Source organism: Artibeus jamaicensis, unplaced genomic scaffold (genome assembly GCF_021234435.1).
Source record: "Artibeus jamaicensis isolate MK-2021 breed Jamaican fruit bat unplaced genomic scaffold, CSHL_Jam_final contig_471, whole genome shotgun sequence".
NCBI classification, from domain to species: Eukaryota; Metazoa; Chordata; class Mammalia; order Chiroptera; family Phyllostomidae; genus Artibeus; species Artibeus jamaicensis.
In genome coordinates, this window is record NW_026521850.1 from 7,260,225 (window position 1) to 7,288,069 (window position 27,845).

At 51.5% G+C, this 27,845-nt stretch overlaps 1 protein-coding gene across 2 annotated transcripts in view; it reads right to left on the reverse strand.

Annotated features, from left to right (window-relative positions):
• The window catches only part of MVB12B (multivesicular body subunit 12B), a 150,343-nt gene that overhangs the window by 92,780 nt on the left and 29,718 nt on the right, over positions 1 to 27,845 (reverse strand). For both annotated transcript variants that reach the window (XM_053667714.1, XM_037159983.2), the window contains exons 3-6: positions 16,666 to 16,773; positions 11,056 to 11,152; positions 3,841 to 3,970; positions 623 to 745 (exon numbers count right to left, since the gene is read on the reverse strand). In XM_053667714.1, coding sequence (XP_053523689.1) covers positions 623 to 745; positions 3,841 to 3,970; positions 11,056 to 11,152; positions 16,666 to 16,773 — 458 coding nt within the window. The remainder of the gene's footprint in view (positions 1 to 622; positions 746 to 3,840; positions 3,971 to 11,055; positions 11,153 to 16,665; positions 16,774 to 27,845) is intronic.

The following is a 27,845-nucleotide window of genomic DNA, read 5'->3' on the forward strand; positions in this document are numbered from 1 at the left end:
GGGCACCTGGCTGGGTTGCAGGCCAGGTCCCCGTTTGGGGGTGTGCGAAAGGTACCTGATTGATGTTTCTCTCCCTCAATTCCTCCCTCCCTTCTCCTCTAAGAATAAATAAATAAAATGTTTAAAATACAAAACCAAACAGACACAGCCCCTGAAAAATTTCTCACTATCGTCTCATATTCAAACTACTCCTTTCTTAGTTGATGCTCACTGGGGAAAGAAGCAATATACGAATGAACATAATTACTTACCAGCCCTCCTGGGTTTCCAGTGAGCTGCTGCCCAAGGAAGAAAAGGAACACCCCCTTCTCCCAGCCAGCGCCCCCAACCACGTGGCTGCGGGGCCTGTGTGTATGCAGCGGGAGCTCCTCGGAGCAGCCAGCCAGTTTAAAGCTGCGTATGCGGCTATTTTCGGAGCCTCCCGAATACACACAGTACAGAACACAGAACTGCCTTTACATTCAAGTAACAGGAAGACTTCTAATTGGACTTTTAAAACCCCCTCCAGAGGTGCACTGCTTCTGCACTATTTGAGCAGAAGCTACGCGGAAGAGCTCTACCAGCCCGCACTGTGCGACGGCAGCATGCACGGCAGCGCAGGATGCCACGGACAAGGCCTCACCTGGGAAGGTTGGGGGCTGGGGTGGAGGCGGCTGATGACTGGGAAGGCGTCGTGGGTTGAGAGGAGTCGTGATTCCTTGGCACTCTGCCCATGCGGTACCAGATCCCCATGCTGTTGAGTTCCCTTTGGGAGAAGAGAGAGATCTTCACAGCACTGTGCAGCACACGGCACTTACCCAAGCGATGCGGCCAACCAGCTCCTTGAAGAATCACAGCCTCAAACACCAGGGAATCAGTCCTTGCCACAGACTGGTGACATCACCTCTCTGTGCTGGGGGGGGGTCACAGTTAAATATGAGGGCAGCTGTGCCAACTAGGCAGGCCTTTATGGCACGGCCTCTGCTTCGCCACCCAGAGCTGGCATTTCCCGAGCGTGGAAAAGTAGCTCCCCTTCCCTGCCTCCTGGACAGGCCCCAGCGTCAGGGGGGAGCTCCTTACAGCCGCGTGTCATCGGCCGTCGGCCTCATTCTCAGGGCCAGCTGGGTAGACACCTTCCGACCACGGGCACGTGCCCCCTTGGCCTGGACACAAAGGCGCCTGGGACGTGACGTGCCTGCCCAGCTCAGCTGGCTGCGCACCACGGCCACGAGCACTTATGAGAGGGGTTTGTTCTGAGGAACTGTTAACGAGATTATTTCACCTGTATCTAACTTACGACTTCTGAACGGCCCCCCAGAACTGTACCTTGGGATATACAGGAATATCATCATCTCTTTATAAAACATGAGAGCAGATGTATTCGAGGGGATACTTCTAGTAGCTTCTCAGTACACCACGGGGACGACTGGAAACCACACTCACACCTCATTAGATGGGTGGCTGGCTCCTGCGGCTGCACCGACCCGACTGCCGCTCGGCAGGGCTCCGGGGTCAGGCCGCGGCGGAGCCGTTCTCGCTCCGAGGCTTCCGTCTCTGAGCCAACCACCCAACCCTTGCAGAGTAACGTGCAGAATTGTGCCCGTTTTTAAGAAAACGTGACCTAGAGTTCTGAACTGGATTCGTTCCTTACTTAAAAATAACATTGAAATTGTCTGCCTCTAGAAAAGAATTTTTGCCCCAAGATGAAATAAAAATATACTTTACTTAGCAATCTTTTCAAAATGATATAAAAAAGAAGATTCTAGTTTCGATTATTATTAAGACATACATCTATGGTAAGGGTCTATTCTTCAGAATTTTTTAAATTGGTTAATTGAATCTTTTTAAAGTTGTATGGTAATTAAAAATACACAGTTAACTGAAATTAAACTTTAAAGGTTCATCATTAAATTGTTGGCTTCTACTACTTCTAAGGCAACTGAATGTGCTTATTCTCAACCATTTGCTATTCCTGTTCACATAATCAATTAAATCCTGTGGCAAAACAGCATCTTGAGTGTGCAGGAAGGGAATGACCATGGAGTCCTTCTTGAGGACACGCTCGGCACCAGGATGGAAACAGTGTCTGTGTGTGGCGCCGGCCATCCTGGCACTTGCGGCAACGCCGCAGCTCATGCTGATCACCGAGCCCATGTCAGGCCTGCAGGGACAGGCCCTGGCTTTCAGAGTGAAGAGGAGGGTCTGGATTAACACGAACGAGGAGCAAAACAGAACACGAACCAGATCCCGAAGGCCGACCTCAAAAGCCGAGCAGGAGAACTCATCTGTGGGACCTGCAGGGTGGAGCGAGGCGCCTGCAAAGCCAGCTGGGGAGAGAGGCCGAAACCACCTCCCGCGCTGGGAAGACCTGAACTTCGGATGACTGAGTAGAATGGACATACATTGTCTTTAGGACACCCAGCATCCATTCACTCCCCATTCTGACTTTTTACCTCCCCTCTGTATCTTGGGGGCAGCCACCCCCCCCCCCATTCTTGGTCCTTGAGTTCCAACGACTCAGGCCTGAAAGAAAGAAGGACACTTTCCAGATGGAAGTGTCGGGTTCAGGTTGCACAGCACCCCAGTGAGGTCAATCAAGACCAATGAGACTGAATTCTAGAACTCCTGTTTGAATTATCGAGAAGACAGACTTGCTCTTTGCCTTGGGACTTGAACCTGGAGGAAAAGTAGGTAAATGGACAGGGCCACCAATCCTCCACTGAGTCAAATGTATGTAGGAATGGGGTCCCCCCACCACAGAATCAGAAAAGGGAGGAGAGGGGGAAAGCAGATCCTAGTGATGTGCTCTCAGCACCTTCTTCCAGCCATACCTGAAGCCAACCTGCCCCTGGACTCTGCTGTGACGTCAGCCAACAATTTCTTTCTTCTGCTTAAGCCAGCCTGGGTTGGGTTTCCTGTCACTGACACTCAAGAGCCCAAAGTGCTCTTTTCCTTGTACTTCGTCGTATCTATGATGTGGCTTCAGAGCCAGGCCTATGCCCAGGACCAAGGCTACTGGGAGAACACGGCACCGCAGGCCCAGCCCTCTGCTCATCTGGGAGGGGGACCATCAGACCAAAACTCCACAGGAGGAATGATCACGTGGCCGTGTGCTAATACCACGTCTCCCTGACTCAGTCCTCCAGCAGCACCCAGTGCCCTGGAATAAGCCCACACTGCCGCCACGTCCTGCGGGGCCCCGCCAGCTGCTGCCCTCACCCAGAGCCTGCCCGCTCACCCACCCCAGCCACGCTGGGCATGCCACGCCCATTCCCACGGGACCCTGCTCCCTCTCCTCTGCCCACAAGGCCCTGCCCTCAACTCTCTGCAGGGCGGGTCTCTTCTTGAGCTTGAGGGCCCTGCTCAAACCTCACCTTCCTGACCCCTAGGGACTGAGCCCCTGTCTCATTTTCATTGCTCGCTAAAATGACCTGATTATTAATTCTGTTTGTTGCTCCTCCCTCCTGTTCAAACACAGACTCTGTGAGAGCAGACTCTTTGTTTGCCTCAGTCACCACCTGTCCAGGGTCTTTGGCCCAGTGGACAAACGTGAGGGGTGAGTGAAGTGTGGAAAGAGCTGAGGCCCAGCAGTTGCAAAGGAGAGAATGCCTGGGCCTCCGGGCATCTGGAAAGACCCACAGAGCCCCACAGATAAACACACGGGACGAGGGGATGGAGGGACCCTGGGCTGCAGCAGGCGGCATGAACAAACGCTCGGAGGGGTCAACAGCATGGCTACTGGCACTGGCTGGGGCACAGGTGGGAGGGGCAGCCTCGCGGCCTCAGTGCCCGTCCCCCGAGTGAGCAGCCTGCGCACTCTGGGCAGGGAGAGGGGATGAGCTCCGGGGCTCCTAGACTCACCCGATGAACGTGTACTGGGGAGGGGCCTGCTTGGCCCGGCCCGTGACCCGGATGTCGCAGACGGCGGCTTCCGTGGAGTCCCGAGGGATAAACTTAATGCACAGCCTCTTCTTTCTGAAAGCGGCTTCCTCTGAGGGAGAGGACAAGGAAAGGTGTGAGCGAGTCTCTGTTAGGAGCACCGCGCCTCCCGAAACATCCCGGCCTGGAGTCCTCAGAGTGCACGGCAGAGGGGCGGGCTGTGCCCTTCCCGCCCTCCACAGGCCCCCAGTGCACGGGCCTGCAGAGACCTGACCGTGGACGGTCGCTGCTGGGAAGGGGGGCTCCCGGGGGCCTGCCCACCTCTGCAAGGAGAAGCCGCCTGGAATGAACCTGTCGGCTGGCTTCCAAAAGCCACAACCACAGCTCGCTCCCTGCTCCAGATCCACACGCGTGGACGCCCTGAGTATTAACATGTTTTGTCACACGGAGTCTCTTCCTTCTGACTTTTTTTCATTGTAGAAAATCTGAAACACTCCCCAAAGTGCACGAATCCACACGTTCCCGTCTCCTCGTTCCAGCGCTGCCGAAAACGGACAGGCTGGTCCCCCTCCCCCGCAGCCCCCGTAGTCTGACTGCAGAGTTTAAAAGGAGTCTCTAACACTGTGTCTTGCCACCCATCAGATGGCTCGGTGTGCAGCCATGAAGGACAATTTTTTTTATGTGACCACCATGCCATCAGCACACCTAACAAAACAAACAATGATTCCTTAATATCATTTGATAAATAGTCTATATTCAAGTTTCCTCTCTTATCTCAAAAATGCCATTTAATGGCTGGTCTGTCTGAATTTGGTGGTTAGGTCTCTTAAGTCCCTTTTATTCTGAGAGACATTGTCCCACCCCCCCCCTTTGCCTTCAGGGCACTGGGAGCTGGAGAAACTGAGCCGTTCCCCTGTTCCTCCTGAGAACTGGCAGTTTTGGCTGGAGGCTCAACGAGATTCAGGGTAAGATTTTTTAGGCAAAAACACTTCACAGGCAGTCCTGGACGTCATATCATGAGTCAGGGCATCCAGCTCTGCCCCTGGCTTCCAGGGGTGTCGGCCCGCTGCCCCTGTGATGAAGTCCCCCCAACCGATTGCCGAGCAGGGTTCGCTTCCCCTGACAATTGCCACCCAGACCTGCCCTTTCAGTGCAGGGTTCAAAGCGGTGATTTGGTAAATCTGTCCTTCCTTCTGCCTTTATCAGCAGGAATTCTTCTATCTAAACAAACAACTTCTCTTCAACTACTTGATCTCTCTGAAATATGCTTCATATAGGAAAAAACAGATAAATCCGTGATTCTTTTATTTATCAAGTGTTAAGAGTGAAGGGTCGGCGCCCTCGCAGCCTGCAGCGCCTACCGACCAGGGGTCCGTCCATCTGCTTCTCTGTGGGTTCTGAACACGCGTTTCAGTCACCTGCAGTCACCCACTACAAGGGTCAGAGGGATCAGGTTGGAATCCCGGCCCGGCTGCTTTCCTGCACTTGGGCCTCAGTGTGTCTGAGCCTCAGTTCTGTTATCTGTGGAGGGAGTTAACAGGACCCCGCCCCACGGGGACGCAGACACAGGGCGGGTGACGTGGGGTGACAGGCACCTTCGATAGCCCAGTGCCCGGCACACGTAAGTGGCTCAGTGAGGAGCAGCCATGAGCGGCCATCCCTGTTACGAGCACACATCACGTAAGCCACGGTCTGGCATTGACCTCCAAGACCTTCCAGTTCCGGGGCAGGAGATGAGCACATCCAAACAAAGGGGCGGGGAGGGGGGCAGGGAGTTGGAACGGGCAGGCCTGCGCTGTTCGAGACTTTCCCAGGGGGAGACCAGAATCTGGGGTGCTGCCTTCCTGTTGAATGGGGGGACTGTTTTTACAAGAGCCAGGTGGGAATGAGGAAACTTTGTGGGTTCTCTTCCTGGGTGATGGAACTAGATCAGAGCTACGAGCCAGAGTGACAATGTCCTAAATCCAGACCCCACACGTTGTCCCCACAGAGGCAGGGTGGTTTCCTGGGGGAAACCATTCAGAGCGGCCCTGTACCCTGGGAAGATCAGGCTTTTGACAGTGTGAGAAAGCCAGAACTGTCCCGGGAGTTGAGGAAAATGCAGGTCTTTCACTGGCTGTTGCCAGGCTGCTCTCTGCTCCACTCCTCTGGCTACAGAACACTCGGGCAGGAGACGGAGCCGCTGACTGCTTGCGCCTCGCCAGGCCTAATGGTAAGTAAACACATTACCCAGAGTCCATAGCAACGCGCTCAGTCACGCTGGGGAACACAGAGCGAAGACACGGCACTTGGCTAAAGCAAACAGTCTTCCAGTTTTTAAGTACTATATGGATTGCAACAAACTGTGTTTTAAATTAATTACCGGAGCCTCATCTTTTTGGCTGACTTTGTAAAATCGGGGCCTTATGGGCGCTCGACTGCACAGAGCAGACCAGAGGTTTATGTGGTCAGCTGGGGCTCTCTTGGGTAAAGGCTCCAGGAAATGACCGTAGGACACGAAATGAAGAGGCCACCCTACACCCACCCTCCTTGTGTGATAAGAAACCTGTTGGAGATGCCAGGACAACCTCTGAAAGCCCACAGCACAGCAACCCACGTGCCCCAGTCACGGGGAAAGGCTGCCCACCCCGATCCCTACACAGGGTCACGCACGGCAGCTGCGCCACGGCCCAGACAGCCATCCGCTCTGGCCTTCCTTGCTTAACTGGTTCAACGAGAGGCAAGTGCAGAATGGGAAGCCCCTTATGGCTCTACAGTGTATCAATATAAAGGTATTATAAGTCAGTTAGTTGTCAAAAATGAATGCCAATGCAAATTCTAAAACAAACAAACAAACAAAACATAGGGGAAGTGGGAAATTAATGCAAGTCTGCAATTTTAGTTCTCCAGCAGACAAGCCATGTAAGGATTAGCAGTGGTAATTCTGGAAGTAGCAAGCCAACACTGTGAAGCATCCAGTTTTGCTATTAACGAAGTGAAAATTAAATAAAATTGGAGAACAAAACTAAATAAAAAATTAAAAACCTGCATTGGTAGGTCTGTGGCAAACAGGTGCAAGCCCGAATCACTAGTGGCACTGTGAACTGGCATTTCTGGAAGTTAATTTGGCAACAGAGAGTAATGAAGCTTATCTTTATGGAGCCCACCCCTTAGGTGGGTCCAGGAGAGATTAAACTCGGATCTTGCCCTCAAAGAGAGAGATAAGTAGCAAAGACATGAAGAAAACACGTAAATGGCTGAAATGCAATCTGCAAACATTACTATGAGGCAGAAATATTCTCCCCACTTTACAGATGAGGAAACTGAGGCCCGGGAGGGTAAAGTCCTACAGCTGTAAGTGCAGAGCCAGACCCACTATGAGGCGAGTCTGACTCCAGAGCCCAAGTTCTCCACCACACAAGCTGCACTCCGTCCTCACAGAGGTAAAGCCGGGACTTCAGACGCAGAATGGATCACTACCTTTGGCTTCCCACCACTGTCACCTGCATGGGCTTCCTTCCCTCCCTCCCTGCCACAAATGTGTGCCGTGTCAGGTGTGACGACTGTGCTGTAATGCCTTGTGTTCAGGTCCAGGCCACCCACGAGACTAAGGAGACTAGACTTGGAGAAAGGGCCAGTATCTTAGTCACCTTTACATTGCAAAGCCCGCCGTGCCCACTAGGCACTCGTCAATCTTAGCTGGCCGTGGAAGGGAGAGAAAGCCTGCTTCACACCAGAGACTGTCTGACGCAGGAGAGAGAACTCAGGCTCACCCTTGAAAGAGACGGGCATGGATATTCAGGGTTGAGGGAAAGGGCACTGCAGGCAGGGAAAAGAGCAAAGCAAATACGCAGTCAGAAAAGAAAGGACACGGAGAGCGTTAAGTCGGTGGCTCTGTCTGGGTCAAGTACAGCTGCTGGCAGATGAAGGACATGTTTGCAGGGGAAGGCTGGCGGCAGAACACAGGGAGCCCAGGGCCCAGTGGCCTCAAGTGCTTGGAAACCTATCACAAGTCACTCAAAACCTACACATCCCCAAACTGATCTACTGATTCAACACCATTCCTACCAAAATCCCAGCTGGCCTCTGCAGAAATTGACAAGTCCTAAAATTTATATAAAAAGTCAATGGACCCAGAATGGCCAAATTATCTTGAAAAATTGGAGGACTAGTTTCAAAACCTGCTACAAAGCTACAACAGTCAGGACTGGCATATGTCAGACAAACAAAGCAGTGGAAGAGAACTCAGAGTCTAGAAACCAACTCTCACGTTTACGGTCACCTGGATTTCAACACAATCATCTGGATGCTGAGACAAATCAGTGGGGGGAGGAATGGTTATTCGAATGGCTAGTCACATGCAAAAGAATAAAGGTGGAGTCCTATCTCATAGCACTCACAATAATTAACTCAAAATGGATCAAAACACAAATGTAAGAGCTTAAACTATAAATCTCTTAGAAGAAAGCACAGACGTAAATCTTGGTGACCATGGATTTCACAACAGTTTCTTAAGTGTAGCACCAAAAAACATAAGCAGAAAAAAGGGAAAAATAGATAAATGGACTCCATCAAAATTAAAAAATAACTTTTCTAAGGACACCAAGAAAGTGAAATGAAAACCCACCAAGAAAGTGAAATGGGAGAAAATATTCAAATCATACAATTGATAAAGTACTTACATCTAGAACACAGTTAACCCCTGAAAAAATGCAGAAGTTAGGGGCACCAACCCTCCACACAGCCAAAAATCCAGGTAAGACTTTTGACTCCCCCCAAATTTAACTACTATTAGCCTGCTGTTGACGGAAGCCTTGTCAATACCATAAACTGTCAATTAACACATAGTTTGTATGTTACATGTATTATATACTGTATTCTTACAATAAAGTAAGCTAGAGAAAAGAGAGTGTTAAGAAAATCACCAAGGACAGAAAACACAGTTTCAGTACTTACTGGAAAAAATCTGCAAACAACTGGACCCACACAGTGCAAACCCATGTTCAAGGGCCACTGTAATTAGAACGGTCTCGTAGCCAATAACACAAAGACGACCCACTTTAAAATGGCGAAGGATCAGGAGAGACATTTCTCCGGAGAAGACACACAAGGGGCCGACAAGCACAGGAGAAGGTGTGCAACATCCTTAGCTAATAGGAAACACAAATCAAAACCACGAGCAGGGACCGATCGCACCCACTGGGAGGACCGGGACCACCAAGCACGGCGACGACGTGAGCTGCTGAGGACGTGAAGATGCCGGGACCCTCACGCACTGCCGGTGGAAGTGGGCGAAGGCGCTGCTCCTTCATAAAACAGCTTGGCAGCCCCTCAAAAAGTTACGCAGAGAGAAGACTACCCGGCAGTTCTGTGCCTGGGCACGTGCCGAGGAGCAATGCAAACACACATCCTCACAAAACCTTGTACATGAGGGTTCGTGGCAGCCAAAAGCAGACACAGCCCAAGTATCCACCACTTGGATACACAGAGGGCGGCATATTCCCAGAAATGGTGCATTATTTGGCCATAAAAAGGGATGAAGTACTGACACACGCCATAACATGGATGAATCTTGAAAACACATGCCAAGTAGACAAAGCCAGGCAGGGAAGATCACCACTGCATACTTCTACTTAGTGAAATGTCCTGAACAGGCAAAGCCATAGACAAAGAGGGCTGGTGATTGGCTGCCTGGGGTTGGGGTGGCAGGGGGTTGGAGAGAAACGAAGAGTGACTGTTAATGGGGACGGGTTTTTGGGGGTGGGGGGATGAAAGGTTCTAAAACTGATTGTGGTAATGGTTGCAACACTCTGTGAACATACTAAAAACCTCTAATTTGCATACTTTAAATGAGTAAATTGTATGGTATGTGAATTATATCCAATAAAGCTGTTATCAAAAACCCCTCATACAGAAGCATATAAAGTCTTTCTGTAGAAGGGGCTTAAACACATGCTTTTACACAGTGACACGAGTTAAAAGTGGGGCTGGTGGCAGCCGTGTGTGTGTGTGTGTGTGTGTGTTGTAGTTACTCCCTGCCCCAGCTGCATGACCTTGGAAAAATTTTTCAATCCCTAAGTAGTTACTGCACCTCATTCACTGCATATATGAAATGGGTTTAATACCATCCATTTCCAAGTAGGGGGTCTTCTGAAGATTCAATGGTATCAGTTACTCAAAGCATTTATCACAAGGGTCAGCATACAGAAAATACATACTAAAGATGAGCTATTGCAATTATTAGCTAATGCATATCATAAAAGTAAAAGCAAAATATCCAAAAGTAAGGAGATTATTTTAAAGAATGAAAATAGGCTAGGCAACGGAGCCCACTTGCTTCACTAAAATAAGAGCTATGTGGGGTCTATGCAGATATGGAAAGTCCAGTCTACATGAAATGCTAGCAAAAAAATAAAAAACAACCCAGCAAAAATAGTGGGTCCAAAATGGGGCTAACTGTGGAAAAATCCAGTGAGTGTGACACAGAATGAGACAGACCTTCATAAGGAAGTTGTGCGTCACGAGGAAAGGAGACTCTGGGCTTGTTTTATGTACTCCTCACTGTGTGTGCATCCTGAGTTAGCTGGTGAGCGTAAGGAAAAACAAAACAGGTGCTTTCCCACCAAAAGGAGGCGGCTCAGATGCTCAAGGGTCTGCGGGCACTATTTAGTAACTGGCGTGCATGAGAGGACCCGGACGAAGTCCCGGTTCATCAGCACCTCCCGCCTGCTCGGCTCCGATCGGGGCTCAGGTTGGACCCTGGCACTCTAACTGCGGTCCTTCTGGTTCCGGCCTTTCTCATGAGCTCTATGAGCCCAAAACAGGGACATTATTGCACTTGTATTCCCTGGGCGTCTTCTGATTTTTTTCCCTTTTGCTTCTGGGTCCTGTGCCGAGCTTGGCCTCAGCAACACACAGGAAGCACTTAGAGACGGAAGACCGCCAGTTTCTCCGCCCACTCCCGAGTGACTGGCTCCACAGGGAGCCTCGTGCTGGGGGAGGAAAACCTTTTGCTCACCGACATGGCGCTAACCAGAACACTACAAATTCTTTGGAGAACCAAGTCAGACACGTGGCCAAAGCTGCAGGGCTTATTCATGGGCATGCAGTGAGGACTTCTAAAATGTTTCCAAAGAAAAATGCACATTAAAACATCTACAAATACACCGGCAGGAAGGAAACTCCCATTGAGATGAGCGGTACTAAAGGGTGACTCACGTGTGTCCACCGTCTCCTGAATCGGGATGAAGCCGACAGGCAGAGTGTCCTTGATGTCAATGAGCTTCATGTCCACTAACACGTTCCCTAAATGACTCTTGGGAAGAAAAGAAAAGAGACACAGACTATTAATCTGAACACATCTGTGGTGGGTTTGCCATCTTGGCTTCCAGATACATATTTCACACAATGACTCTCACAGCTTTACAACAGCAGGTGAATTAGGGTAGGTGGCACTTGACACGCCCCAGCAGTTACACAGGGACTCGGTGGCCCGCGGGCAGCGGTTTCATCTGCAGAACTTCAAAGCCACTCACTCAGACATGGCCTCAGTGGATGACCCAGCCAGGAGACACTTGCGACATGACCCAGCACAGGGCAGCTGAGTGCATGTCCCGGGACCAGGCTAACCCTCGGCCTGATGCCTCAGCTCTTGGACCCAGCGGGTCTTAGAAAGCAAAATCCTGGGGCAGCCATGGGGGTGGGAGCTGCATCCGAACCAAACAGAGAACCAACCACACTCCTAAACAATCGCCAGTCTGCATATCAGCACACATCTTGGTTGCTAGATGCATTCCGTAAAATCCCCAGAATCATAAAATACAGAGCGAAAGGCCCTGCTGCCTCTCTGTATTGCGCATCTTCTAAAATTACATGCACCAGGGCCTCTTAAAGTTCCTGTTTAGTGGTGGTGTATGGGGTCCACAGCGCGCAGTTTCCGTAACCAGTGCAAAAATATCTTCCGAGGACGGCACGCGGCCGTCTGTAACTGCGAGAGAGAGTCCTCTGCGAACATGCCGGCCCTTGCAGCCCTCGTTTCAGGCTGCAAACGAGCCCTAAAGATTTGTATCCTACAACTTAAATATGTGGGGCCGCCCCAGAGAGTTCATTAAAATCTTCTGAGTAATTTGCAGCTTACTTCCCCCCTTCTCCAGTTGGATCCAGTTAAGGAAAGACTTATGGCTTCTGATGCCAAACCTCCCCTGCCAGGATACTAGGAATGCCCTCTGCACGCCCATTTCCCAGAAGCTCCGTGTTCCCTGAAGCTCCGCATGAGCACACTCTCAGCTTCTTTGTCCTGAGCCCAGACGAGAGCGTCCAGACAGCCAAGCCATCACTGTGGCCTCTGCAGCAACGCCTCAGGCCTTGTTTCCATACGGCTCAAGAAGGGCTCTTGCCTCCCTCCCTGTGCACCGGCGGCCAGCGCCCCCGCCCCCACCCAGTGCCAACTGACTCTCTGAAGGCCAACCAGGGGGTTCTTTCCATCTAAACTCTCCGTCCTATTCTCTCTCGGCATTGTCCGTTTTCCTTCATATCAATTTATGATGGCGCATGTGTGAGCTTATTTAACATCTGTCTTGCCACTAGAGTTTAAGAACCACGAGGACTTTAGGGGACTGAGTGGTAATGGAAAAAAAATACAATAAAGATTAAATTTAAAAAAAGAACCCCAAGGACCAAAACTACCTGCCACGACTGTAAATCCAAGCCTAGCACAGTTCTCGGCACACAGTGGGTGCACGGCCATTATTTGCTGAATAAATTAATGTTTTCTGGTACATTTTCAACTGGGTGGACAGCTCAAAGTCAGAAATCAGATTGGATTTGCTGCGATGACAAATCTAAACTATGTGAATAAAACATTAAAAGTATATTTAATAAATACATCATAAATGAATAAAGACATTATATGATAGCACACAAGTGAATTCTTCTGAATGTAACTACAGGCTGATGTGCCAGGTGTAAGCTGGCTGGTGCTTTGGTGGCCCTGCTGTCACAAGCCCGTTTCTCTCCCTGCCTGCCACCCACGCCCTGTTAGTCCACCCCCGGGGGGCTGGGCCCTGGGGAGACACTGTGCAGGGCGGGGCAGCGAGTGGGAGGCGGAGCCTCGAGGGCGAGGGAGCGATCCAACCCCATGGGCAGGGTTCAAACCGTGACCCTGACTCTCAGACATCGGCCACTTCCAGAGTCGCCTCCTCTAATCTGTCACAGTTTTTTTTTTTCACGGCAGTTGCGTCTCCATGTCATCGCTGCTTTCTGCACTGAGAAATTAACAGCGGGGTGTGCTTCCCTGCCCGGGGCAGGCGGATGGAGGGGCATATTCATCAATATCCTTCTCAAGTGTCTTCTGCTCGACAAGTTGGGTTTCACACAAGCCGACTGCAAACCACTTCGCGCGACCTCACCCTCCAACGCTCTACCAATGTCCCTGATTGTAAAGCCAGAACATCGGTGGCTTGGCCATTTTTTAAAAGCGCATCAAAAAAACCCTCCTATGCATATGAAATGGGAGGCTGCCCTGCCAGAGCTCCACGCAGCCTGAGTGGGGCCCCCAGCGCGGGGGGCTGGGTGTGTTACAGTAGGTCTGCGACACCATTAATTCGCGTGTCCCTCTCCCCTCCCCCACCCTGTGCTCCCTTTCATTTCCTCCTCATAAATATGAAGAACGTATTCCCAATCCTTGTTGAGCAAATGATTCATGCCAAAAGCCCAATATGCACTGACTCAGGGTATTTATATTGCCTCTGGTAGCCAGTATTTGCTAGTATACTGTAATTATTTTTGACAACCTTGCATTTAAGGTAGCCACAGATAACCAACTTAATATTCAAATGTTCATAAATCCTTCTGTTTAATATCCTCCCTACCTAATCTATGTACATTATTATTACAGGTAATGCAGAAAGTACAGGGCATGAAAAGTGCAATTAATCTCGATCCTTCCCCAGGAAGCAACGTCACTCCACAGCCAGGTTTCTGTATTAACAGCATTATTTGGAGAAAGAAATTTAGGTTCCAGAGGAGTCTCCCAAAACTCCTACACTGGGAGTCTCAAGTCACCTAATTAAGAACCTGTCCAGTCCTGAGGCCCCACATCCCTCCTTTACAGCTGTAAAAAATCACGCCCTGCCGAGTCCTGGCCCTGACAGCAGGCGGGCACAGACTGGCTGCAGCGGATTAAAATACGCCTCGCTCCTGCCTCCCCCTGAAATGGGTCCCTCTGGGTCTCGAGACAGGACCTACTCCATCCTTTTCTGAAAACAGGACACACCTACTTCCTGCACCGCTTCCAAAGACAGGCAGAGGTCTCTCCTGCTGCCCGGGTCCCCATCAGACAGCCCTCGTCTGTCACAGCCCACCTCCTCCGGGTCCTCGCGGAGGAAGACAGGCAAAGGGGGCATGCGACGAACAGTTCTCCGATGTTCAACAACTGCTGAATGAATCAGTGCATTTTCTAGAACACATTTACCTATGACACCCAAAATCAACAAGCTCCGGTGACTCCTCTGTCATTTTTTTAGGCTTTTCACTGTCCCCACACAAGGGATGGGGGACTCTTCTGGCCTAGAGTACCAACAACCCACAGCCTTCGGAGGAAATGCAACAAAAACAGAAATAAAAAACGATCAGAGAGCCCTGGCTGGTGTGGCTCAGTGGATTGAGTGCTGGCCTGCTATCCAAACAGTCATCAGTTCAATTCCCAGTCAGGGCACATGCCTGGGTTGCAGGCCAGGTCCCCAGCAGGGGGCGCACGAGAGGCAACCACACATTGATGTTTCTCTCACCTCTCTTCCTCCCTCTCCCTCTCTCCAAAAATAAAGAAATAAAATCGTAAAACAACAAAAACAGTTGAAGAGACCGTGGCTGTCCTGGGAGGCCAGGGCGTGAACTGAAGCCTCTTCAGTGGGGACAGTGAGGCCTGAGCAGGGGTCGGTAACGACACTGTGACACCACAGAGTGGAGTGAGCACGTGGACACGGCTGTCAAAGCCCAGGAGCTCGACCTCACAGCCCCGAGCGGTGGTGAGTGTGCTGACCTGCACAGGGGGGGACGGGACAGAGCGGACAAAAGCCAAAAGCATAAACAGTCTCGAAAACGGGTTCAGGAGAACTCCAGGGACAGAGGGGCGGGGAGTGCGCTATGAGCATGGGGCTGCCCCCAACTTTGTGAGCCCCATGTCTGCGAAGGCAGCCTGCCCTCCAGACCTGCCCCTGGTGGGCTGTCCAGGCTGCAGGACGAGCCCCAGGGACCTGCTCAGACTCATTAGAGGCGCAGCTGCCGCCGTCCGGCCTGTCTGGAGGATGGAGATTCCCAGTGTTCGCACCAGGACGCCCCCCCACTCCCCCTCCCCAAGAAACTGCACTTTCCACAGAGCATGCGTCATAATTAGGGGGAAAATTAAGGCATGGACTTCTTCCCCAGCCCTGAATGTGTTAGAAATTATTTTCCCGCCACAGACTTACTGATAAACCCAGGAGTGGCAGGGGGAAGAGAGTGGGAGCCAGAGAACCGTGTGACTGTCTGCACCCAGAAAATGCAGAAGGGACAGGCGAGGGCCCCGAGACAGGACCATGGGGCTGCAGGGGGCTGTGATGGGGTGGGGAGACCATTTCTTTTCCCTGTCACGCTTCTGAATGAAGATGTTCAAAGCTGTTGGTTTTTAAAAAAATTTTAAAACCATGAACAGCCCTGGCTGGTGTGGCTCAGTGGAATGAGTACGGGCCTGTGAAGTAAACGGTCGACGGTTTGATTCCCAGTCAGGGCAATGCCTGGGTTGCAGGCCAGGTCCCCAGTAGGGGGAGCATGAGAGGCAACCACACATTGATGTTTCTCTCCCACTCCTTACCCCCTTCCCCTTCCTCCCTCTCTAAAAAAAATAAATTAAAAAATATTTTAAAAAACAAACAAAAACAAAACATGAACATATATTACTGTTATAATAGAATTTATAAAAATGTAAATTAATAAAAATATTTCCAAAAAACTTTGCATTAGAAAGAGACAGCAATATTTAGGCCCAAAATGAAATGGCACCCCTGAGAATGAAAATCTGCTCCCCGTTTGGGGCTAGGAGAGGCAGCTGACCTGGAAGAAGCCCCCCAGCCCTCTGACGTCAGGAAGGGGCCAGTGCTCAGGAGAGGATCCTGGGACGGAAGTGGCACATCCGCGGGGCGGCTCGGGCAGGCCCCGAACAAAGCAGGTATTTGGGGGAAAGCTATATCCCCCTTTTTTCAAGCCATCCATTAAAACACTAGTGGAGAAGCTTCAGTAGATATCTTGAAAAACGTCCTGCTTTATGGGCCTGAGTATGAGAAACTGCATACTAAAAAGACGTCTACGCTTGCTGGCTACCCACCTGCAGAAACAAGGAAACGTCCTCTGTCAGAGAGACGCAGAGGGCGGGAGTCATTTTGGAGACAGGGCTGTGTCTGTGCAGAGGGGTGACCGTGCAGCACCTTTCTGGCTGGGCCTCCATTGGTGAGGTGGCTTTAAATCCAGCGCCACTGGAAAGTTCTCAGGTCCACACTACCTGCGATTTGCTACTCGGAAGAAAGGTGGGCAAACAAGCGCTGCGAGAGAAATTTCCTGGCTTCCTTCCGAGGACGCACATTGACGGAATTCACAGCGCACCTGGGTACAGGGTTAATAATACTGCTAATCAGTGAAGCCCAGCGCTAGCTGCTGGTTCTACCCAGTTCGCCAAAACCACAGATAAATTAACATGGCGATGAAAATAAACCACAACAAAACACATGAGGACATTTCAAACAGGAATGTAAGCAGCTTGTGCTCACTCAGCAAAAGGAAAAGCACTACTGGACTTACATTTTCTTTGGAAAAGGATCTTGTAAAACACAGGTATCTGGTAACCTTGGATTTAAATAAGCCGTCTTTCCAGAGGTCAGCATCCACACCATCTGCCGTCTGTGCAACCTGCACCAGAGAGACAGAAGGACCGCAGGTGAGGCAGGATGGCACCGAAGGTGCGTGCGAGCTTCGTACGTGTGCCAATCAACACCGGCCCGAACCCTCCTGGCATCTCATTAGCTCATTTCACTAGGCCCCGGGAAGAGATTTTCCAAGAGGGGAAAAGGGAGCATGTGAAGAATACAACTTCTAAAAATATGGTCCCCAGGGAAGCCCTTGATTAAAGACACCCTGACAAAAATGGTTCTAATGAGAAAAGAGCAACTTTTGTTGTGCGGACCAAGGAGGGATTGGAGAAGTCAGCACATTAAGTTGCTCATTACTGCACACTCGGGGGACGGCAGGGGGGCAGGAAAAATTCCAAGGGGGTGTGAAATTCCACTGGAGAGGGGCACGGTGCTGGGGACACGGGCTGGGCCCCCGCTCCAGGACCCTGGGGCCAGCAGGGTGCTCCTGCCAATGGGAGTCTACTAGCGACAGGGGGCAGCTGTTGGGAAAATTCCCTCCTCCCTGTGTCTTCTTGGTACAAGCTCTGCAAGGGGCATTCAAGGTCAGAAACTGCATCATTGTAGCAAAATAAGGACGATCCAGTGCCTGGTGTACAGTCTCACTAGGAAGGATTTTCTCGTGTACAGATGTAGACGTTTTCCTCGAAGAAGAGCTCAAGGAGGCAGCCAGCCTTGATTTGGGCCTGCAGGACCCGTGGACCGAACTGCAAAGTGGGGGTGAGCGTGAAGGCCCCCAGTTGTGGGGGAGAGTTTACCCCGAGACTAGGGGAGGACAGAAAAGGCCGGACGCGACAGTGCTCCTGCCAATGCTTCCAGACTGTGCTCTGAGTGGCCCATCAGGGCTGGGCCTGCTCTCACACGGACAGCGCCCCCCGCCCCCACCATGAAAGCACTCCCAGCGTCCTGCCAGAGGGTCCATCAGCCTCTAGCACCGTGGCGGGCACCCTGAGGGGCACTCAGGGAAGGCTCGGGGAGCCGCGTCCCACTGGGGATGCACCTGGAGCCCTGCCTGTCCCTGTGAGGTGCTGGCTTGGGGTGCAGTCCTTGATCTGACGAGCTCCCTGCTGTGCCGACAAACTGCTGAAATCATCTCCATTCTTCACTCCCCAAAACTGCCTGAGTCAGCCCCAACCCGTGAACATGCTCACGGGGTACAACAGTGGCCTCTGTCACGTACCCAGGCTGGGGGCGTGTGGGGGCAGGGAGACTCCACGAGGACATTCCCAGACCCCCCACGGCCACATTCGCTGAGGCTGCGCGAGAACAGCCCACTGGCCACAAGGCAAAAGAAAAATGCGCTTCTTTTCCCAAACCCAGGAATTGTTAATGAGCAAATGCTACAAAGGGAGAAGAGAGGCGCTCCTGCTAAATGTGCAACTACACGGCAGGAGTGGCGTGGGGATCCTCTGAGGAGCGGGTCGCCCCAAGTACGTCATCCCCACAGACAGCAGCGTGGGGGTACGGGGTGAGGCAGCGTCGGCATTTTTCCCATGATGGTCGTCCGTAAAGTTTCTTGAAAAACTCGGCATTTTAGGCAGTGGCCCCGGCTCCTCACCACCAAGGATCCCTGTCTTTTGTCTTCTCCCTCGGGTCCCACGTATTAGAGGATTTTTTGTTGCCCAAACTCTACTTTTCTGTCCTTCCTCAGTTCTAGGGTGTAGTCATTTGGGAATCACCCCTGTATTTAATAAACACCCCTTGAAGAAAAAAAAAAGGGAATAGTATCATATCAAAATATACAAATCTCTTTTAAGGGGCATCCCCATTTCAGGACCACTGAAACGGGAAAATAAAAAATGCACAGGAACAAAGAAGTAAGGACGCCTACTTGGCTTCTCTATAATAAATGCATCATTTAAAAAATATTTTAAAAAGTCAGTCTGCAGGACACTCGAAGTGTGTGGAACCGCAGGCTGGGGCCTCGGGAGGAAGAAAGCTGTGTCCATTCTCCCGCCGGAAAGGAAGGGAGGCCAGTGGGCTCTCCCGTACATTTGGAGAGTCCGTGGAGCGGGGTGTGCTCCCTACATCAAGGCGATTGTTTCCAGGGTTTGAAAAGGATGATTCCCGCCTCGCACCACTGCTAGTGTTTTTCTTTTTCTGAGTGAGAAGACACCTCGGCGTGATAAAGAGGCGAGTGCAGGCCTGTCTCGGGCGGCAGGCCCCCTTCCGCCTCCTGGGAGCTACCGTCTCCGACCCGAGCTGAGGAACATCACGCTCGGGCAACCAAACCGGAGCTCCAGCCTTGCCCTGAGTGTACAACTCGTCTGCAGTGAAGTAAAAATGTGTGATGTCCTCCAACCCCCGTCAAGGGGAAGCCGGGGTGGGGGTGTCCTGGGCAGAATGCAGAGACACCGGATCCTGGGCCACGTGAGCTGGACCCATGCAGGGGCCACGGCTCCGTGAGCAGGAGCCACAGTGAGAAGGCCCAGGTCTGCCTCACCAGAAGAGGCCTTGGTGTTGGGGGCTGGACGCTGCCGGCCTTGCCTTCTCCACAGCGATTCAACTGAGAAACTTCTTTCCAATCAGGTCACGTGAGGTGCTTTCTAACCTAACTTCTTCCCAACCCCAGGTAGATGAGCTAAGACGAGCTAACGACCTACAAGATAAATTACGGGGAAGGCAGGCATCAGCACGGGGCGCCCCTGCATAAGTTCACGTCTAAACTCTGACCCTATGAACTCGGCAGCTGGCCTCTGGCTCCTGAGACGGGAACTGCATGTGTGTTTGTGGGGAAGAGGCCTCCCCCAAGCACAGAGAAGTTGGATGGGCCCGTGAGTGTGCAGAGTGCCTGCCTCAGTGTTCACCGGGGAGCGCCCACAAAGCCTGTGCTAACACGTCCAGACTGAAAATGAGGACAAGCATCGAACCAAATAGCAAAAGCAATGCCGTGCTACGCTGGGACTGGAAAAGTCCGGAACTGTCGCATCGGAACTCAGCTCCGACCTCCAGTCCCCGGGGGTCCCCTCCCCACCTCCCGGAGCTCAGTCTTCCACGACAAATGACATACATGTGCGATCACATTTGCCCGCCCCTGCCGTGCACAGGGACGGCGCCTACCCTGATTACCATTCACCCTCTGCACTGGCCGGGCGCCTGGTGTGGCCGTGATCTAAGTTTGCTGAGCGAACCACTGAACGCAGTGGCCATTCAGCCAGGAACCGAGTGTGACAAGCCCCAGGCCGTGTCAGCTACCCAAGTAAGGGAAGCATTTGTAAACACGGAATTTCTAGGATTTGCTCTCTGGCATTCACACGTTCCAACAATCAGGCTGCTTAACCTTTTGACCACTGTGTCTGTGTCCTGCCTTGTCCCCCAAATGACTAGAGTGTGATCAGTGACACCGCTGACTGCAGTGCCTCCACAGTGTCCGTCACAGGGCTTCGCACACACACACACTCACACAGAAACACAGGCACTTGCACGCATGCACATTCACTCACACTCACACACATGCATATTCACATGCACACACACTCTCTCACATGCACACACTCACACTCACACCCTCCCTCTCTCTTGTTCTAGCACCTGCCTGAATACTGGAGCTGCCTCTGAGGAGGAGCAGGTGGGTTTCTCTCTTCTCTGCTAAAGTGACAGCCAAGTGAAGGAAGTACGGACCCGCTAAACGAGGAGCCCAACACCGGAGGGTGCCACCTGCCTCTGCAGGTGTGGGAAGTGGAAGGAGCGGACTGAGCACAGTGGAGGAGTTGGCACCTAAGGGTCTGGCAGGACCTCGCCGAGCTCCAGGGCCCAGAGCCACCAGACACCAGTGGGGATGAGGGTGGAGGGCGTGGGGGCGGCGGGTGTGAGCTTGGGCTGAAACAGGCCTCTATACAAAGTGGTAATTAGACTCCCAGACCCCTGCCCTCATTTCGGATGTATTTGCTGGAGAAACGAATCCAGTAAGACCCAGGACTCCAAAACACAGCTTGCTGGGTGAGGAAGGAGCTGAGGAGGAAGTAAAATCTCAGAGTGAAAACAGGGGGGCTAACAATGCACCCTGAGTGGTGGGTCCCCCTCCCCTGCCACCCCCAGGCTCGCCTCGGCAGGCGTCGCACCCCCTACACCCTGGATAATGAGGGATTCGTCCCCGGAGAAACGAAGGAGTGCAGGCAAGTAGACCACCACACGCAGACCCTGGGGGTCTCCTGTCACAGAAGCCCGTCCCTGCAGCACCCCCTGTGTCCCCCCACCCCACCCCCACCCACGGGGCTCCAACGCCAGGAGGTACCACCTCACTCTTAAATACAAACTGACAAGGAAGACTCAGCAGGCACTGGGGGGAGTCAGGTGGCACAGGTGACGCGAGGAAACAATGAAAGCTACTGAACGAACAGCGAAATCCATAATGAACATCCTCTGAGGGATGAGGGAGCATATGGCAGCCACAAAACCAGAGTGGAACGGCGTGGAAATGGTCTTAAAAGGAACAGCTTAAGACTATAAAGAGCCTAGAAATCAAAAAAGTTATAGGTAAAATTTGAAAATTAAAAAAATAAAATACTGGAAGAGAAAATGAAGGAATTCTTCCAGAAAGTAAAATACGAAGATGAGATAAACTATAGAACCAATACAGCATCCAACCAGCAACCTCTCCAGAAAGAGCAATAAAAAACAGAAGAGAATCGAGCCTCCATATTAAAGGGGTCCTGAATGATCTACCCCCTTAAACCAAAAAGTCCTATCCTGAAGCAAATCAGCAGAGAATCCCACCAAACTGGGGGTTTAAAAACACCACTAACACGTCTGGAGAGAACCAGCAGGTCACACACAAAGGAAATAACAGGTCGCAGACAATGCTGTACACTACATGCCCTTGACCTGATTATTTTATAATTGGGAGTTTGTACCCTCCGACTCTACATAACTTTTATAATAAGGAAAATAACCATTTAAAAGACTCCACTTGATGGGGTGAGAAATAAGGATCTGCCTGAGAAACACTTTGTAAATCCGCTGTCCCACCAAGCTGCCTGGGCAGGCGCTGGGCAGTCAACCCTCCGAGCGGCCGGAGGTTCCCCAACGTCGGACTCCAGCGCCCTTTGCTCAAAGGGAAGCTCTTGAAAGATACCACCGCTAACCAGCAACCACCAGATTCGTCAACCTGTTCACACCCTGGTGTTTTAAGACAGCCCGCCCACAGTTCAAAGACGTATTTGGCAGACAGAAAGCAATCAAAGGGGCCAGGAAACCCTGCAGACATTCCAAAGGAAATAGCTGGCTGACACTATGAATAAGAATGAAGTTCAAAGGGCTGGATGTGTTAGATCATGCGCTGTGGAAACCACACTTGGCCCGGGTCAGACGTGGCCAGCCGTGCAGCCACTTAAAACTCTTCATCACGGCTGTGTGGACACAGCCAGGAGGCAGGGAGCTGAAGTAACCAGCCTCTAGGTCCCTACCAGGAGGTGTGCCCAAAATGCTTTCTAAAAACTGTGAAGTGAAAAGAGCCATTTGACTCATCTGGTGCCAAGTTGAAGAACTCTGGGCTGGTTTCTTTTTGTTCTGATTTCATTTGCATCCCATCATTTCCTGTCCTGAATGGAGAGCTTGAGTCAGCCGCAGAGCTTCAGCTGAAAATTTCTAATACTTTTTAGCAAGAAAAAAAAAAATGCATGGGTATCTCTGTCCCTAAGACTGCTGCCTGTCCCCCAGCCCTGGCCAGCGCCCTCTGCCCCATCACAGAGCACAGGGATAGGACCGGCCACTCCTCTCCTGCCTCCGTGACGCTGCACCACCCCGGCTGGCCCTCTACCTGTCCCTCTTCAAGTTTATCTTTCCTACACCTGCCAGCGATGTCCTGCCTCCCCGGCTTTGCTCCTGTTCCCTCTCAGCCCCCATCACGTGGAAGCTTCTCGTCACTCAGGACCCTGTGAAAGAACCCTGACCCTGCTCCGCCTCCCGGTGCCATCAGCCAGAACCCCACTCGGAACTCCCAGGGCCTTCCTCCCCTTCGGCTTCTCGCATCAAACCTTGTCTGATTTGGACGAAAGCATGTCACTCTTCTGTAACACAGGATTTGATTTTAAAATATCAGATAGTAGAGACCTAGGGAAAAAAAAGGAGGGGGGCTTTTGAACACTCGCACATGTGCACAAGGAGGAGCAACTGCGGAGCACGGCCAGAGCAAGCACAGGACCGCCCAGTTACAGCAGCATTTCAGATCAACGATGGATGATTTCTCGAACTGAAGGAATTTCAAGATTTTCAGATCTAAGCGGGCATCCTGTATTTTTATGTGCTAAATCTGGCCTGGATACAAAGGATGCGTCAAGCTTAGTGAAAAAACGGAGCCAAATTGAGAGTGGGGAAGCAGCAGAGGACTTGCGTGACATGTGACGCGCCCCGCCCGCCGCACAGCCCCAGGGCTGGACGGGACACAGTCGCCTACAGAGGCCTAAGGAACACGCGCATCATCCAGTAAAAATGAGCAGGAGCCTCTGCGTGGTCTAACTAATACTAAAAGCACCAGTTACGATTTGTTTCCATGTCATTTACATATGCAAATGCAGGGGGAAGGAAGGTAAAAGAGCAAACCAGTGACAGTGGCTACTAGAAATTAGGGGTGTGGTCAAAAGGAACTTGAGCTTCCGTTGTATTATTTGTTAAAGCAAGAAGATTTTTGTATTCCTCACTTAATCAAAAGTAAATACAATTTTTTTGCACACACGCAAACCAAGTCTAAAAGAATAGCTCCAAACTGTGTAAGATCAGAGTAAAGGAAAGGTAATTTTTCACTCTTTAGTTTATATAATTCTATATGATCTAAAAATGAGCTCTCACAATTTTAAAATGTCATGAAGACATTTTTAATTAAATTGTACAAGGCAGGGCTCACTGACCCTCTCTCCCATAGATCCTGGGAGGGAGAGAAAGTTCCATCGTGGGAGACGCGGTGAGCACAGAAGGAAGAGAGGCTGGTGCACGAGGCTGCTTCCCGCAGACCTCCCTCTGCCTGCTGTCCACACCCAGTGTTCCAAAGCCCTCCTCTGGCTGGACTCTGATAGAAATCTGTGCCTCACAGCCCCTAATACCTACTCTTCTGGGCCAGGAAAGGAGGCAACACAGCACATTAAAACGTGGGCTTTTCCTGGCTGGTGTGGCTCAGTGGACTGAGGGCCTGCCTGCGATCCAAAGGGTCGCCAGTTCAAGTCCCAGTCAGGGCGTGTGCCTGGGATGCAGGCCAAGTCCCCAGTAGGGAGTGTGTGAGAGGCAACATCACACACTGATGATGTTTCTCTCTCTTTCTCTTTTCCTTCCCCTCTCTCTAAAAATAAATACATAAAATCTTTAAAAAAAAACAAGCATGGACTTTGGTATCAGAAAGATGTGAATTCAAATCCTGGCTCCACTGCTCAGTAGCTGTGGACCTCGGCTGACCTCCCCCACCTCTCTGAGCCCCGGCCTCTGTACACGCAGGTGGTAGGGCCCGTCTCCTACAGCCGCAGTAATTACATAAAGAAAGGATGCAAATGAAGTGCACTGCCCAGCAACACCACTCCACAGTCATCGCTTGCTAGACGGTAAATATTGGTGTCGGCGTCCCATGGAAAGCAGAGTCTCCCTCCCACACGTGGTGGGCAGGCTGACGTGGCTGTGAGCAGAGACCTCTCCCTGCATGGCCGTCCTCGTTCTGCACGGCTGTCATCCCGAGGGAGCAGTTCTTCTCTTCAAGCCACAGGTCCTTACTTCCTTTCAGCAAATATTTACTAAGCACTCCTGATGTGGGAGGCCCCGCCCTGAGAGGGAGGCCAGCAGGCACAGCGAGTCGCACGGAGGGGGCGGGGTTGGGGCGGGACACCTAGGTTTGACCTCGGCTCATCCACACCTGTTGTGTGACCTCGAGAAGTGCACTCCGGCTCCCCGAGGCTTTACTTTCTTCTTTGTAAAATGAGACTATAAATGGTAATTCTGCAGGGTCGTTGTGTGAAGTAAATGCTGGGCGCAGAGCAGCTGGCACAGGGACAGATGGACGCAGCACGGATATCCAGTGTGACCAGACGTGCAAGGCAGAATGGTGGAAGCACTACCAGGAAGGAGCGGGAGGAATAACAAAGCACATCGGGGTGCAAGGAGAGGAGACTCAAAGGCAATGAGCGGAGGAAGGGGGCCGGCGCGCACCCCGACTGGCCAGGTCGGAGCAGCACGTGTGGGAAGAGTGGGCTGTCTGGGCTGTGGCCAGCGCAGTTCGAGAGAAGAGGGTGGGGGGCAGAAGTGGGCGGAGTGGGGCAGGTGCGGGAGGTGGGGCTGCCCCTGTAGAAGGGGGGCCTCTCTGCAGGACTGGCAGCAGGAGAGGGAATTCCAAGTGATGCTACAGGAGACGCCCGGGGCTGAGTGGCCAGGACCAGAGTCTCCTGGAAGAGGCTCTGCAGGACGAGGATGGTGCGGACTGAGCTGGGGCGGGAGCAGAGACAGGAAAGGGTGACACAAAAATGAAGCAGAGGCAGAATCATGAAACTGCCTGCCGGGGCAGGGGGGTGGGGTTGTGGAAGGAGCGGAAGGAGAGGAAGGAGCAGAGGGGCCCCAGGATGATTCTGGCCTGGGTCCAGCAGGAACGGTTCAGGGTGGTTGTGGGTTGGGGGGCTGGGAAGGGGGTGGGAAGGAAGCAGAAGACAGCTGAATTATGGAACATGCAGGCTGAGTGTAAGACAGCTGTACTATGTGGGCTTGTCTACCAGACAGGTGGAGACTTGGGCTGGTAAAGAACAGGCCTGAGCATAGGTCATCTGGGGGAGGGGGGCAGCTCCCCTCCCACGTGGCTGGGACCGAGCTGGAGAAGACCAACCTCCCCTCAGGACATGGTTAAGAAAAGAGTAAAAACTCAAAATTCTGGGATAGCAGAACATCTGGTGACCCCTCCTGGCTTCCCCACCTTGGAGGAAGGACTCTGTCTGCGCACTGGCCTGGCCTCCCCCTCCATCCCCCCCCACCCCCCACACGGCCGGCTCCACCTTCACCCTGGCTCTCAGCAAAGGCCGCTGGCTGGGAGTGGCAGCACAGGTTCCCGCTGGAACGGAGCCAAGCTACTCGGACCTCGAGGCCAGGCTCTGGGCTCCCAGCTGGCTGTCATAAAGGGGCCCTGAAAGAGACCCAGCGAGACAGGGAAGACAGGGAGAGTTAAAGTGACTGGATTTAAGAGGAGACAAGCTGAACTCATGAGCTCATGAGTCACGCTCAATGACAGGAGCAAGAAAGCCAAGGAGATGAACTGGCACTTGTGGCTAAGTCACCCTTCCTAGTTACTCTATTACTCAGCGCTCAAACCACACTGCCAGCTATAATTGCATTTCAATTCATGTTTAACACAAACATAACTTAGTTGGATGTTAGCATCCAACATCCCAGACACAGAAAGGCAAAACAGAAAGGAGGCCGCTAATTCAATTCAATAAACACCCTTTGCCGGCCTGCTGGTGCACGTATGCACCCAGGCACGAGGCACGGGGCACAGGGTGGGGGGTGTGGCTCTGGGAAAGGCACCGTTCCACTGCCTCCGGGGGACCTGTGATGCAGACAGAGACACCCACAGGCTGACGACTGCAGTCAAAGAGTGTGGTAAGAGCTGCAAGAGAGGAAAGTGAACACACCATCAAAAGGTAAAGAGCGAGAACCTCATTCCACGGGGAGACGCACAGAGGCAGGGACCAGAAGAGCACATTTGAGGAACTACATGGAGTTCAAGGGGACAGGGTAAGGGCTACAAGGCAGGGACAGGCAAATTTAAGTAAGTCCTGGGTTCCAGGGCAGTCCATCCATTTGATAACTCCCGAGTGCTAGCTGCAGAACAGCCGGTAGTAAACACAGCAGTGAATTTGCCTTTGAATCGGAAAATGAGGTGAGTAATCTGACCTTTCAGACAGTTTCCAGGCTGGAATGGAGTTGGGGAGGTGCACCGGAGACAGCTCCACCGGCTGTAACGCAGGAGAACGGACAGTAGTTGTGGGACACCTGCTTAGTCAACAGATCAGTCCCTTCTGAGCCCCTGCCTGCTCACGTGGCCCGCTCCACAAACACGGCGGAATCCTCAGTCGCACAATTCCCTGTCACACCAGCCTCACGCACCCATCAGCCTGCACCGTGATCCAGCGGGTCGTGGAACAGCGAGGAACTGGGCGTGGGCGGGGTGAGCACATGGTCAGAATTAGGAACAACGACAGAATTCAATGAGGTTGTTTGACATAAGAAAACCCTATTTCTAAAAAATTAGCTTTCTTCTCAAAAAAGTGAGAAACTTCCCATCTCTTTCAAAGTTTTAAGACAGTTTGCAGAATGCGGGAGTTAGCGGTTCCTTGACAATTTTAGAGAATGCTACAGTAAGACAATTTGGGCTTAGTACTTCTGTTGGAAGTATTTCTCTGATGACGTCTTCAATTTCTCCCTGTGACACTGGTTTGTCATTGGAGTCGTTCTTGAGTAGCAGTAGCAATGAACTAGCTCGTCCAGGTTTTCAGTTTTAGTCACACAAGGCTACAGACAGGAGCTATTCATCACATCCTCTTATAAATTTCCACTTTCTTTTCCTTAACCTAAATTCTGCTTATATTTCTTTTTACTATCATACTGGGCGAAAAGTTTATCTATTATGCTTTTGACAAAAAAATCAATTCTCAATGAACAACTCTCCCTCCTTTTCCCTTACTTCTAATTTCTCATTCTATCTCTATTATTTCCTTCCATGTGTTTTTCTAGCTACTTTAGCTGTGGGAAAGTACTAACTGGACATACTAATACTAATACTAATACTAATACTACCTGTACCTGTCCTTGTAATTGGAGCTTCAGAAAAGGGAGAGGTTAGGAGAATTGTTTTAAGGATGCCCAACATTTTCCAATTGCAACAGCAGCAGAATATCTACTCTTTTCAGGTGTCTGTGGAACATTCACCAAGGCAGATCACAGTGCAGGCTGAGGTCGAAACTACAGCCCACAGGCCAAGTCCAGCCTGTGGCCTGCTTATGTACTGCCTATGAATTAGAAATGGTTTCTATGTCTTTATGGGTTAAAAATAAATAAATATGTAACAGAGAACACATGTGGCCCACAAAGCTTAAAATATTGACTATCTGGGCC